General features: G+C 35.9%; 1 protein-coding gene across 3 annotated transcripts in view; it reads left to right on the forward strand.

Annotated features, from left to right (window-relative positions):
• Positions 1-548: 548 nt before the first annotated feature.
• IFI44L (interferon induced protein 44 like) overlaps positions 549-15,441 on the forward strand; it is a 31,891-nt gene continuing 16,998 nt past the window's right edge. Inside the window, exons 1-5 of one of the 3 annotated variants that reach the window (XM_058538367.1) lie at positions 549-645; positions 2,083-2,170; positions 8,653-9,140; positions 9,693-9,741; positions 10,484-10,679. In XM_058538367.1, coding sequence (XP_058394350.1) covers positions 8,663-9,140; positions 9,693-9,741; positions 10,484-10,679 — 723 coding nt within the window. In that variant the 5' untranslated portion in view covers positions 549-645; positions 2,083-2,170; positions 8,653-8,662. Of the gene's footprint in view, positions 646-2,082; positions 2,171-8,652; positions 9,141-9,692; positions 9,742-10,483; positions 10,680-15,441 lie in introns of those variants that run through there. The other 2 variants (XM_058538366.1, XM_058538368.1) reach the window with 2 other exon arrangements.

A 15,441-nucleotide genomic window follows, 5' to 3' on the forward strand; every position in this document is an offset into this window, starting at 1 on the left:
GGAAAAGAAGCTGTGCACTGCCTTACGAATGAATTCAGGAAAAGCCAAATCTTTCATCTGTTTGTTCCAGTGCAGAAAGACTTGATTTTGAATACCAGCCAGCTCTACCTCTCTATTAGCCGAATTAAGGCAAAGTCATTTAATGTCCTTAAGTTTCATTTTCATACTCTGAGAAATAGGGATGTTAATATAGTGTTTACTGTATGAGATTGTTTTGAGGAGAAACTAGAAAAATGCATGTAGTTGCACAGTGCCAAGCACATAGTTAAATGCACAAGAAATGTTCATTATTAGTTTTATTATAATTTTTATTAATAACTGCCATTTCATGCATGCCTACATGTAGGCTACAGAGGGGACCAAAGATCTTTTTTCATGTGTTCAGCAGGAATCTTTTTTTTTCTTTTTGTTTTTTCTCTCTTTCTTTCTAGTAAGGAAAAAGAAACTTAATGGTTATAAGGAAAAAGAAACTTAACGGCAGTTGGCATGCTGCCAGCTGATTGTTCCTGCTTTGAGTTTCACTTTCCTTTCAGACAAGAAGTCACAGGTCTCATCGGAACCTTCCGTCTCCAAACTGTCACTGCTGGATAAATCAGAGAGAGCAGCTCCCACTCCATTTAAGCCCCCTCCAACTCTTGAAAACACGTAAGTGACTTCCCGCCATCCAGTGTTTCCTAGCAGTGTGTGAAGAAAATTGCCTGTTTTCCTTTCTTTTTTTTTTTTTTTAATTTTTTGTTTATTGCAGTAACATTGGTTTATAACATTGTAAAAATTTCAGGTGTACATCATTATACTTCTATTTCTGCATAGATTACATCATGTCCTTTCTTTGAAAAAGAGTGTAGGAGTGAAATTGCTGCTAATGATCATACTTATCTCTTTCATGTGTTTTGTTTTTTAATGAAAATTTCAAACACGGGGAACGCCAGAGAATAAATGAACTCTAGTGTAATCTTATACAGTTCTATCAGATTTTTAAAGTGGTTAGCTTTCTTTAATTAGAATAGTTTTTTTTTTTCCTGAAAAACAAAAGCATTACAGATAATGTTGAAGTTATCTGTGAATCTCTCCAACATTCTCTGCTCTTCCTTTCCTTCCCAGGGGGACGTACTATCTAGACTTTGGTATAAATTATTGTCATGCTTGCTTTTATGCTTTTACTGTATGAATGTATGTATCTAAGTATGATCTCTAGTGTTGCTTTGTGTGTTAACAGTTTATATAAATGATTTACTAAGTGTCTCATTCTCAACTTGCTTTTTTTCACTCAAGATTAGTTTTTTGAGCTTTATCCATGTTGATACAAATAGGTCTAGTTCAGTCATTTCAATGTTATTTAGTATTTCATTGTGTGAATATGCCAAAATTTGTACATCCAATCTTCTACTGTCATCATAAACAATGTTGTTATAATATACTTGCTCTCCAAAGTGACACAGGCCCATCAGGACAATGTGAATATTCTTGAATCTCCATATCCCGGACAACTGTTGGTATTGCTGAGCTTTTGCTTGATGTGAAATGATATCCCATTATTTTTAATTTACCGTACCTTGTTACTAGAATGATTTTTGCATATGTTAATAGCCCATTTGAGTTACCTCATCTGTGAATTTCTTCTTCACATACTTTGACTACTTTTCTATTAGGTAGTTCATGGTTTCCTTATTTCTTTACAGTAACTCTTTAAATGTGTTGGATAGTATTTGTAAAATATGCAGGTTTTTAAATTGTTGTATCTTTTATTGTAAGAAAATTTTAAGTTTTAATATAGTCAAATTTATCTTTCTTTCCTTTATAGATTGTACGTTTAGCATCTTATTTAGAAATCTTCCCCAATGTGAAGGTCATAAAGACATTCTCCAGTATTTCCTTCTAAAACTTTTCACATTTAGTGCTTCACACCAACTAGAATTTACTTTTGAGGATGTTATGAGATTATGAGGATGATATAATTTAATTTTTCAAAAAAAATTTTCTATAGAGCTGTCCACTTGCCCGCAAGGCTGAGTAGTCAGTTGTGCTAACTTTGTATTTGGTACAATCCTTCTCTATTTCACTTCCTTCTTTACCTCATGTTAGTTTCTCTGGAATGGCACCCTGCAATAACGCCTCTGCCTGTTGACAGCCTCAAGCTGTGTTTCCTCTGGAACCCAGGATGTGAAAGTTGGTCAGTCTCTCAGGGCTCTTTACCTACCTTAGTGCCACTATCATTTTCTCCTAATTATTATGATTTTATATAAGTCTAACCTTGCTATTCTTCAAAACTATCCTGGCTATCCTTCACGCCTTGTAATATCACGTGAACTTTTGGATCATCTTGGTACATTCAATGGAAAGAATGTTCTTGGGCATTTGACTCAGCTTTCACTGAATTTAAAGATACATATTGGAGGAACCGACATAATTTTCAAGAAGGCTCTTCTCATCCAAGAACATTGTGTAACTCTCTATTTATTTAGGTCATCTTTCATGTTCATCGTAAAATTCCTATATAATTATCTCTTCAGAAGTTGTTCAGGTCTTTTAAAAAATTTACTCCTAGGTACATGATTTTATTTTCTGCTTTTGATTTTTTTATTTAATTTTTTATTGAGGTAATAGTGGTTTATAACATTATATAAATTTAGGGTGCACATCATTATATTTCAACTTCTATTTAGACTACTTTTGAGAATGAGGTTATGAAAAAAGTCCACTATATTTTCCAACTGGGTAATTACCCGTGTATGGGATCCCTGGATTTACTATCTTTGTTGCTCCTCTGTGTCTCTTAAAAAAAAGACAAAACCTTTATTATTGTATAATACACATGGAAAAGCACACACATATGCTATGCACAGCTCAATGATTCATCATCAAGTAAACTCACTCATAAACCACCAGTCAGCCATTTTACTCACTTTCAATCTCTACCCTATCTTCATCCCCAAAAGTAACAACTATTCTGACTTCTAACACCATGAATGACTTTTGCCTGTTTTGAACTTTATAGTGTCACATGTTATGTATTCTTTGATGATCTGGCTTGTTTTTCTTAATGATATAATTGAGAAATTGATCTAGTTGCATGTAGCTATTCATTTTCATTGTTGTATAGTATTCTGCTGTTTGACTATACCTTAAGTTGTTCTACTGTTGATGGATACTTGGGTTATTTCCAGTGTTGGGATATTAAAATAGTGCTGCTATAAAGATTCTTATATGTGTCTTTTGGTATACATGTGCTCATCTTGGTTGGAGTGGAATTTCTGGGAGTGGAATTGCTGAGTCACAGAGTATATGCATATTTAACACTTGCAAGCACCAAAGTAATGCACCAAAATTCCTAATTCTTCAAGTCCTTTTCAACAATTGATATTGCTAGTCTTTAATTCTATCAACTCTTGATCTCTTATTGTTGTTTTAATTCACATTTCCCTGATTACTAATGAGGTTGAGCATATTCTCATATTTATTGGCCATTTGTAAAGTGTCTTAAAAGTTCTTACCCATTTTTTCCAGTAAGTTGTTTTTCTTTTTTTTTTTAGTTGATTTACAGTTGTGTTATGCACAGACACACATACTCACAGACATATTCTAAATATGTGTATTTGATGATTAGTCATGTGGGTTGCAAATATATTTTCCCTCACATAATGTGCTTTTTCTTGCTTTTTCACTACCTGTACCTTTTGATGGATGGACGTTCTTAATTTGAATGTAATGTAATTTTTATCAAACTTTTCTTTAATATTTAATGCTTTATGTGTTCTTAGGCATCGTCCCTGATCTTACAGTATGCAAACTATAACCATAGCAAACTCACAGGAGTGCCAAGGCATATTTTAACATTTTTGAGAGAATTATAGTGACAACTGTCAGATACTGCTTGAGCTACTACCTAGAGGTGGTTCCGAGTTTCAACATTAGATTGCTTATGTTTTTTTCAGCGATGTCATATTTTTGCAAAATAGGATTTTCTACATTAAAGATCATGTCATCTGTGAACAGAAATCACTTCTTTCTTTCTTTCTGATTTGAATGCTTTTTATTGTTATTTTTCTTGCCTAATTGATCTGGTTAGGACTTCTAGTACTATGTTGAATAGAAGTGGCAAGAGTGGACAATCTTGCCTTATTCTTGATCCTAGAGGAAAAGCTGTGAGCTTTTATATATGAACTTATTACATTGAGGTAATTTTCTTTTATTCCCAGTTTGTTGAGAATTTTTATCATAAAGTGGTGTTGAATTTTGTCAAATTCTTTTTCTGCATCTATCAAGATGATTATGTGATTTTTATCCTTCATTCCATTAATATGGTGTGTCACATTTACTGATTTGTTGGACTATCCTTGCATCCCAGGGATAAATCACACTTGGTCATAGGGTATGATCTTTTTAATATGTTGTTGAATTCAGTTTGATTTTGTTTAGCATCCTTTCACTCAGCTTCAAGAACTCCCTTGATAGTTTCTTCTAATTCAGGTCTAGTTGTGATGAACTCCTTCAGCTTTTGTTTATCTGGGAAAGTCTTTATCTCTCCTTCATTTTTGAAGGATGCTTTTTCCAGATGTAATATTCTTGGTTGGCATTTTTTTCTTTTAGTACTTTGAATATATAATCCCACTCTCTTCTTGCCTGAAAGGTTTCTGCTAGGAAATCTGCTGGTTGTCTTATGGGGATTCCCTTGTATGTGATGAGTCATGTTTCACTTTCTGCTTTAAAATTCTCTTTTTTGTCTTTGAGTTTTGATAATTAGATAATAATGTGTCTTTGTGTGGACTTCTTTAGATTTATCCTATATAAATTCTATTGGGCTCTTTGAATCTGGATGCCTATTTCCCTCCCTGTATTTGGGAAGTTTTAGGACATTATTTCTTTAGATAAGCTTGTTGCCCAACTGCTCTCTGTTCCTGGGACTCTCATAATGAGTATATTGAGTCATATGATGATGTCCTATAAGTCCCTCAGGTTTTCTTGCCTCTTGTTCATTCTTTTCTCTTTTTGTTCCTCTGGGTGATTTCAAGTGAACCATCTTTGAGTTCACTTAATCTTCTGCTTAATCAAATCTGCTGTTGAACTCTGTAGTGCATTTTTCAGGTCAGTTATTGTATTCTTCAGCTTCAAAATTTCTGTGTTTTTAAAAAAATATATTTTCTGTTTGTGGAAATTCTTATTTTGTTCATGCACCATTTTCCTGAGATCATTGAGCATCTTTATGATGGTTATTTTGAATTTTTTTATGAGGTAATTCATATACCTTGTTGGTTTCTGGGGATTTATTTTGGTCCTTTGATTGGACCATGTTTTTTTGTTTCTTCATGTTCCTTTTAGCTTTGTTTTAGTATTGTTACATTTGAAGAAACAACCAGTTCTTGCAGTCTAGGTGGACTGGCTTTGTACAGGGAAAGACCTTTACTAATCAGCCCTACTTTAGAATCTGGGAGCCTCTCAAATCTTTTCTGTGTATGCATTTTCTCTAGACTTGTGAATATGAATTCCTAATTGCAGAAATTTGCCAATTTCTTTTTTTCAGAAGCTCGTTTTATCTTCTTCCTTCTGGTGTCTGTCTGCTATACCACAGATTCTCTGGAGCAGTAGCACATGCCCAGCATTTTTTTTGTTCTTGAGGCCTTCAGGTATCTATAACATTCTAGGTCTCATCGGTGCCATGGGTAGGTAAATAGCAAAAGTGTACGTGCCATAAATTTTCCTATTGGCTTTCATGTGGCTGGTTTTGTGCTTGCCTGTAGCACAGGACTCTCTTAATTGGTTTCTGGATTTTTCACAAAGGGAATTGGTCCATATATTGTTGAGCCCTTGTTTCTGTGGGGTGAAGGAGGGTGTGGGTCTTCCTATTCCACCATTTTGCTCACTATTATCTTTCTTTCTTTTTTATTTTAGTTTGTTTATATTTTGCTGAAGATTTTTGCATCTATATTTATGAGTGAGATTAGTCCATAATTTTCCTTTTTTATAAATGTGTTGTGTGTGTTATGTGTTGGTATCAAAATTATTCTCTGGAAGAGTTTGTTTAAGAGTATATTGTTTATTCCTCAAAGTTTGGTCAAATTCAGCTGTTAGACTCTTTTATCCTTGAGTTCTATTCATTGGAAGTCTTAAATGATGTATTTTGTTTTTTAAAATAGTTATGAAATTATTCAACTTTTCTATTTATTTTTGTGTCAGTTTTGATAAGTTTTGTTTTTCTCAGAATTTACTCATTTCATCTATTTTCAAATTTATTGTTTTAAAATTGTTCAGATTAAACAATATTTTTATTGTTTGTAGCATATGTACTGATGTTCTTTTCTATGTTCTTGATTTTGGTACATTATTTACCCCTCCTTATTTATTTTTTCTTTATTAGTGTCAGCAATGTTTACCAATTTTATTAATCCTTTTGAAAAATTAATTGGTTTTGTTGATCTTCCCTTTGTATACTAGTTTTTGTTCCATTAATTTTTGCTTTTACTGTTATTACTTAATTTCTTCTACTTCCTTTGGGTTTAATTAGCATTTTTTCCTAAATTTTTGAAGTTGAAGCTTATATCATTCAGATTCAGCCTTTCTTCTTTTCTAATACATGTGTTTAGGGATGTACATTTTTTTTTTTTTTTTTGTGAGGAAGATCAGCCCTGAGCTAACATCCATGCCAATCCTTCTCTTTTTGCTGAGTAAGACTGGCCCTGAGCTAACATCTGTTCTGATCTTCCTGCACTTTATGTGGGAATCTGCCACAGCATGGCCTGACAAGTGGTGCATTGGTGTGCGCCCAGGATCTGAACCTGGGCTGCCAGCAGCAGAGCACCTGCACTTAACCACTTCCCCACAGGGCTGGCCCCAGGACATACACTTTTATAGCCTGTTTTAGCTTCATTCTAAAAGTTTTGACAATAACATTTTATGATCATTTAATTTGATTTCCTAAATTTTATTAAGATTTCTTATTTGATCAATGGATTGTTTAGAAGTATATTTCTTTATTTTCTAATGAATGGGAGGATATATTATCATCTTTTTTCTAACTTCTAGTTTGTATTCTTGTTCAAAATTATAGTACTTTGAAATGTTTTGAGACTTGCTTGCTTTTTGAGGTTTGTGGGATTACTTCAATATCTGTCCTACTCTTTCTTTCTTTTACTATTAGACTCCAATTTCACAAGTGTTAGCCAATTTTACTCTACCTTCTAGTTTCTTTTGTCCTTTCCTCTTCTTCATCCTCTTTTTGTCTCATTGCTTCAGTTTGAAGTATTTTCTTCTTGCTAATTCTTCCTTCAAGTGTTTAACCTGCAGTTAAATGTATCTTTCAATTTTTAACTTCAGATGCTTATATATTTTAAGTCCAGAATTTCTTTTTATCCTTTTTATTTTTTTTCATTTTACTGCCAGCCATTCAATCTTATCTTTTAATTATTTGAACATAGCAAGCATAGTTATTTAAAAATCTCTGTGGGTAACTCCATTATCAGTATGGGTTTGTTTCTATTTTCTGTTTTTTCTCTTGATTTTCTATCATATGCTGTATGCTCCCCTGTGTTTATGATGAGTGTGAGGCATTGAATATAAAAGAAATATAGAGATAATTTGAAGGTGGAAAATGTTTTATTCATCTAGACAAGATTTATTTTGCATCTGCCATGCAACTAGGTGCACTAGCAATCCTCTCAACCCAATCCTACACTGAAATTACTAGAAGATGGAATTAAGTCTACTTCCAATCCACTCTTGTTTCTTCCCTTTAGCTCTTCAGAATCCTAACCAATAGCCTGGGGGGAGGCTTTCCAAGGCAGCTTCCTTGATGCACTGTATTCCCCAAGCTCTATGAGTCTAGCAACAGCTTGCTTAACTTCTCAGCATCTCAGGTACCTCTTCTAAAGTTATCAGGGAAATGTGCTCCTAAATGCCAGGCTTACCTCTCTGTTGTCACTTCTTTTCTAAATCTTACCCACTAACATAATTATTTATTGCTTTGCTAGCTCTCCAATGCTTTCAAATATATATATTTTACAGTTTATCCTGCATTTCTAATTTTTCTCATTGAAAGAATTGGCACAATGGCTAATAATCTATTCTGCCACTGTAGGACCTCCATATCTGTTAACTCCTTTCATATTTTAATTTCTTTCTTTGTGAGCTGTTTTCTGTACAAATTCCTCATTTCTGTCTTCTAATTCATGAGTTGGCAAACTATGGCCTCTGTGCCTGCTGCCTTTTTTTGTAAAAAACGTTTTATTGGAACACAGTCATGCCCATTTGTTTACATATTGTCTATAGCTGCTTTTGCATTATATTGGCAAAGTTTACTAATTGTGACACAGACCATACGGCCCACAAAGTCTAAAATGTTTACTATCTATCACTAAGAAAAAGTTTGCTGATCCTTATTCTAATTTATTAATTTTCTTTATTTTTTATCCATTCTGTACTTTATTTTGTCTACTGACTTAAAAAATTTAATATATTTTTCATTTCTAAATTATCTACTTTTTTATATGTACTTATTTTTGTTCCATTTCTATATGTGGGTTTTTTTTTTTCCTTATAATCCAAATGACATGTTTTAATTGGGTCAGAGAAAAAAGTAACTCACTGGAACTAAAAGCAGACATCTGTGCTTTAAACCATTGTGATATACTAGCCTCTCAACCTGTTATTGTTTTCCAATAGATACAGAACAATGGCAGTGACAACCAGATTGACATGGAAAGAGGAAAGGAGTCTGCAAAACCTGCTTGGAAACGTTTCCCTGGGACTTCTTTATAAGTCTAGTGTCCATGGAAATAGCACTGAAAAGATGCTTGATAAGTGTGTTCATCAGGGACCCACTATAACAGTGATTTACTTTCGTAACTATATTGTTGGGGCCTTCATGCTTGGGCATTTTCCTGTCATGCACCAAGATTTTAGAAAGCCAAGTGCTTCCTTCTATTTTTCCTTTCAAAAGAATGAATCAACTAAAATGACAACTGCATTTTTAAGTACAGCACTGAAAATTACTGATGAACGACTGACATTTTATTCCTCTGATGATGCGATTTTCTGTGTAATTCCAAGCAAGTCCATACTTTGTATGCATACTTTGTTAAGGAAAAAATTAGAATTAAATTTATCCTCTCGCTTGATATATTCGGGATGGGAAGTTTTTCGAGTTGAAGGTATGTTAAATTAGATAATCCTACATTCTGTTCTAGTCTTTGTGTTTGGTAGGTCATAATTGATCTACAAGAACAGGGAAAAATGAGACGAAAAATCGAATTTCATGCCATCAAATTTCTCTTTCATAAACTCCAAAATGAAACCTCGGAGGCATAAGGATTATGAGGTTATTACTCGGAAAGTATAGGCAGCTTTGAGCAAAGTAAGTTGAGAAGTATAAGTGGAGAGACAGAGATAGAGATGGAGATGGAGAGAGAAAGGAAGAGGGAGCGAGGCCTCACTGTCACAGCAGGTCTGTTTTGACACAAGACCCCTTTTGCGTCAGCCCTAGGACCTCTAGACCTAGCTATGTGAGAGTTTCCAGAGCGAGTTAATGTGCAGGGAAAATAATTTTCTCTCATCTTCTCATTACGCTGCCAAACCTAACTCCTAACTGAACAGCTTAGCCCTGGGTTATGCAACCAGACTCAATACCCTATTTACAAGCTAGACTTGGCTTCATTTAACCAAATAAGTTTAAAAAATTATTATGTTGTATTTATTTCCTACAGGAATTAAGGATGATGCAGGCTACATACGCAAGATAACGAGAGCCACACAGTAAGTTAGGTTCTTGGACTACTTATTACTCATTTCATTTAGACCAATTGTATAAATGGCGCTGACAATGAAATAGTAAGGTAAAAATCATATCACTTGGAGTGATAAAAATGAATTATAATGTTATTGACATAATATGTTCAAGACAATTTAGAACAACAGCAAAAACAAAACCACCACTAACTGTGAAAATTTTAAAATCCACCTGATGACCGTTTGACTTCATGTTTCCCTTTGGACCATTTAGATTCAAAGTTGTCCAGACAGAGTCTAGATGACTATTTTAGATAATTCCTCTGAATCCTTTCCTTGAGAATAAAGTTTTTGGGAACTTCAGTAAATTTTAAAAACAAAGCGCCTCTTTCCCAATTTTTAGGTAAATACGTTGCCTATATTTTATTTTTATTTCTTCTTAATATAATATTATTATGGAAAATAGTAATTCTTCTTCAGTGTTGTTGATATTTTCACTAGATTTGTGTTGTCTAAGGCTAATAGTTTAACAACGATTTGGTTGCTGGTTAATGTTTGACTTTAGCCAGCTGTAGACAAATGCATTTTCTTCAAGCCCAAAATGCATAACCTTAGACCATTTCAAATCACTTGATAGAAGATGTTAATGTCAAAATAATAAGTAAATAATTAAAACATACCTTTAAAAGGGAAGAAAAGAAGCTCCAGGATAACGGAGCTAGTCTTTATGGAAGTTTGGCTGTTGCATTTAACTATTGCATTTTAACAGGCACAGAAATGGGCTGCTAGCAGAGCTCAGAGCCTACAAACCCTGTGCAGGCTTGGTTTCAGAAATTCGTATTCTCTTGCTGGGTCCAGTTGGGTCTGGAAAGTCCAGTTTTTTCAATTCAGTGAAGTCTGTTTTCCAAGGCCACGTGACTCGCCAAGCCACAGTGGGGTCTGATGACACCAGCATTACTGAACTGGTAAGTTATTTCAGGATTTCCTGAGGATTTTGTTTATAGATTACAATTATTAGTGTTAAGTTTTTCGCCATTTTCTCCTCCTAACCTACAAACGATTAAATGCCAAATCAAACACAAAACAGAGCAAAAGCAGAATCAGAATTGCCTTCCTTGAGTTATATTATACAGTGAGGCTTTCCATTTTTTTTTTAATTTTTGTGAGGAAGATCAGCCCTGAGCTAACATCCATGCCAATGCTCCTCTTTCTGCTGAGGAAGACTGGCTCTGAGCTAACATCTATTGCCAATCCTCCTCCTTTTTTTCTTTTTCCCCTTTTTCTCCCCAAAGCCCCAGTAGATAGTTGTATGTCATACTTGCACATCCTTCTAGTCGCTGTATGTGGGATGCCGCCTCAGCATGGCCGGACAAGCGGTGTGTTGGTGCGCGCCCAGGATCCGAACCCCGGCGGCCAGTAGCGGAGCGCGTGCACCTAACCGGTAAGCCACGGGGCCAGCCCCCGAGGCTTTCCATTTTTATGGATGCAAGAAGTAGTTTTATGAAGAATGCTTTTTGGCATCTGTAAAAAACAGCAACAAACTTTTAAAAACTTTGTGGAGAGGAGTGACGTCAGCATCATGGCGGAGTGAGCTTTCCCGTGAATTCTTCCCCCACAAGATACAACAAAAGCAACAGCCACAGACCAACAACGGAATCCCAGACAGTGAAAACCTAGAGCGGAGGGATCCACACTGCCGCACATCTGAGAGCGGAATGTGCTGGGCCCCCGGAGGAAGTGGGGAGAGGTAAGGAGAACTCTGCTCCCTCCCCATCAGATCAGCGATCCCGGTCCGCGCGGCTCCCAGAGAGGGGGGAGGGGCGGCCCTCGGCGGGAAACTGTAGCTCTTCCGGCTCTCTCAGCCAGTGGGAAACTCCCGCACAGAGGGCTCAGAGGAGCCACAGGGCTACCATCAACATCTGAGCACCCCAGAGAGCGGATAAAGAGGGGCAAACGAGAAGCCTCCCACGTCAGGGACCCAGAGGGCAAAAGAGAGAGCTTCCCCCTCCCCGCAACCCGGAGTCTGCAGCTCGACCAGACCTAGCGATCCGAGGCAGACCTGAACAAACTGGACTGGACCCGTGGATCGCAGTGGGGGAAAAAAAAAAAAAAACTGTGGATCGCAGCAGAAAAACTGGGGCAGAGCGCAGGGGGCTTAGACTACACAGCCCTTTACCACCAGACAGTGGCGGCAGGTGGAAATTTCAACCAGAGACTTCCAGGATGAGGAAAATCAAAACCAACACAGGAACCACAATGCAAAAATATATGAAACCACCAGACCAGAAACAAAATGACAAGCACCCAGAAATCAACCCCGAAGACACAGAAATCCATAAACTAAATGACAGAGATTTCAAAATAGCTATCATAAAAACACTCAACGAAATACGAGACAACACAGACAAACAATTAAATGAGATTAGGAGTTTCTTCACAAAAGAGATTGAAATCATAAAGAAAAACCAATCAGTGCTGATGGAGATGAAGAACACAATGGAGGAGATAGAGGAGAATCTGGAATCTTTAAAGAACAGAGCTGACAATATGGAGGAAAGAATTAGTACTTTAGAGGATAGGAATACAGATATACTCCAGATGGAAGAAGAGAGAGAACTAAGACTAAAAAGAAATGAAGAAAGACTCCGAGAAATATCTGACTCTATTAGAAAATGTAACATAAGAATTATAAGTATTCCTGAGGGAGAGGAGAGGGAAAGAGGAACAGAGAGCCTATTCAAGGAAATAATAGCTGAAAATTTCCCAAATCTGGGGAAAGAGCAGGAAATACCAGTAAGCAAAGCCAACAGGACGCCTATATATATTAACAGACAAAGGCCTTCGCCACGACACCTAGTGGTAAGGCTAGCCAGGGTCAACGACAAAGAAACAATATTAAGGGCAGCTAGACAAAAACAAAAAATAACGTACAAAGGAACTCCCATCAGGCTCTCAGCGGATTTCTCAACAGAAACTTTTCAGGCTAGAAGAGACTGGAATGATATATTCAAAATACTAAAAGACAAAAACTTTCAGCCAAGAATACTCTATCCAGCAAAAATATCCTTCAAATATGATGGAGAAATAGTAACTCTCCCAGATAAACAAAAGCTAAGGGAGTTCATGGCCACGAGACCCCCACTACAAGAAATACTCAAGAAGGCCCTCAGGCCTGAAAAAAAGAAGAGAAAGTAAGGAAAAAAAGAAAGAGAAAGTTGGAGTAAGGAGAAAAGTAGGTAGACAAAATCAGAGAAATAGTAGATCTTTACCGGAATAGGTTAGCAACCACTTAAATACTAAACTCAAAGATCAAAGGAAGAAATTCACCAAAAATAAATTTAACCTCATCACTGTAAACACACAGCCATAACAAGAGCAACTTAGAAGGGGAAGAGGAAAGTGACTGAATTGACTTAGTATAAGGAAATAGGAGGCTATCAGATAATGGACTATCTCATACACAAGATTTTTTGCCCAAACCTCAAGGTAACCACTAAACAAATAATCAAATTAAAACCACATATGATAAACAAAGAGAAAACTAGAAGAATCATAAGACAGAACAACCAAACTGAATTGGCAGTCCAAAACAAATGGGACAAGAAACAAAGGAAATGCAAAAGAACCAGAAAATAAGTGACAAAACAGCAACATTCAGCCCTCATATTTCAATAATTACCCTAAATGTAAATGGATTGAACTCTCCAATCAAAAGATACAGAGTGGCAGGATGGATTAAAAAGCAAGACCCAACAATATGCTGCCTTCAGGAAACACATCTTAGCACTAAAGACAAGCACAGGCTCAGAGTGAAAGGATGGAAGACAATACTCCAAGCTAATGGCAAACAAAAGAAAACAGGTGTTGCCATACTCATATCAGACAAAGTAGACTTCAAGATAAAACAGGTTAAGAAAGACAAAGAAGGGAAATATATAATAATAAAAGGGACACTCCATCAAGAAGACATATCACTTATAAATATATATGCACCCAACATAGGAGCACCAATGTACATAAAACAACTATTAACAAACCTAAAAGGAGAAATCAACAACAACACAATAATAGTAGGGGATCTTAACACCCCACTTACAGCAATGGATAGATCATCCAGACAAAAAGTTAATAAAGAAATATTAGACTTAAATGAAAAACTGGACGAGATGGACCTAGTAGACATATACAGAGCACTCCACCCCAAAACAGCTGACTACACATTCTTCTCAAGCACGCATGGAACATTCTCTAGGATAGACCATATGTTGGGAAACAAAGCAAGCCTCAATAAATTTAAGAAGATTGAAATCATAACAAGCATCTTTTCAGACCATAAGGCTATGAAACTGGAAATGAACCAGGAAAAAAAAACTGGGAAAGTGACAAAAATGTGGAGATTAAACAACATGCTACTGAACAACTAATGGATCATTGATGAAATTAAAGGAGAAATCAAAAACTATCTGGAAACAAACGAAAATGATAACATGCAATATCAAACCATATGGGATGCAGCAAAAGCGGTCCTGAGAGGGAAACTCATAGCGATACAAGCCCACCTTAACAAACAAGAAAAAGCCCTAATAGGCAACCTTAAATTACACCTAACAGAACTAGAAAAAGAAGAACAAACAAAGCCCAAAGCCAGCAGAAGGAGAGAAATAATAAAAATCAGAGCAGAAATAAATGATATTGAGACCAAAAAAACAGTAGAAAGGATTAATGAAACAAAGAGTTGGTTCTTCGAGAAGATAAACAAAATAGACAAACCCTTAGCCAGGCTTACTAAGAAAAAAAGAGAAAAGGCTCAAGTAAATAAAATTAGAAATGAAAGAGGAGGAATTACAATGGATACCATGGAAATACAGAGGATTATAAGAGAATACTATGAGAAATTATATGCCAACAAATTGGACAATCTAGAAGAAATGGATAAATTCTTAGACTTATACAACCTCCCAAAATTGAACCAAGAAGAAATGGAGAATCTGAATAGACCAATAACAAGTAAAGAGATTGAAATAGTAATCAAAAACCTCCCAAAAAATAAAAGTCCAGGACCAGATGGCTTCTCCAGTGAATTTTACCAAACATTCAAAGAAGATTTAATATCCATCCTTCTCAAACTATTCCAAAAATAGAGGAAGATGGAACACTTCCTGAATCATTCTATGAGGCCAACATCACCCTGATACCAAAACCAGACAAAGACAATACAAAGAAAGAAAATTATAGGCCAATATCGCTGATGAACATTGATGCAAAAATCCTCAACAAAATATTGGCAAACCGAATACAACAATATATCAAAAAGATCATACACCATGATCAAGTGGGATTTATACCAGAGACGCAGGGATGGTTCAACATCCGCAAATCAATCAACGTGATACATCACATCAACAAAACAAAGAATAAAAACCACATGATCGTCTCAATAGACGCAGAGAAGGCATTTGACAAGACACAACATCCATTTATGATAAAAACTCTCAATAAAATGGGAATAGAAGGAAAGTACCTCAACATAATAAAGGCCATATATGACAAACCCACAGCTAACATCATACTCAACGGGGAAAGACTGAAAGCCATTCCTCTGAGAACAGGAACGAGGCAGGGCTGCCCACTCTCACCACTCCTGTTCAACATAGTACTGGAGGTTTTGGCCAGAGCAATTAGGCAAGAAAAAGGAATAAAAGGAATCCAAATAGGTAACGAAGAAGT

This window comes from Diceros bicornis, chromosome 4, assembly GCF_020826845.1.
Source record: "Diceros bicornis minor isolate mBicDic1 chromosome 4, mDicBic1.mat.cur, whole genome shotgun sequence".
NCBI lineage: Eukaryota > Metazoa > Chordata > Mammalia > Perissodactyla > Rhinocerotidae > Diceros > Diceros bicornis.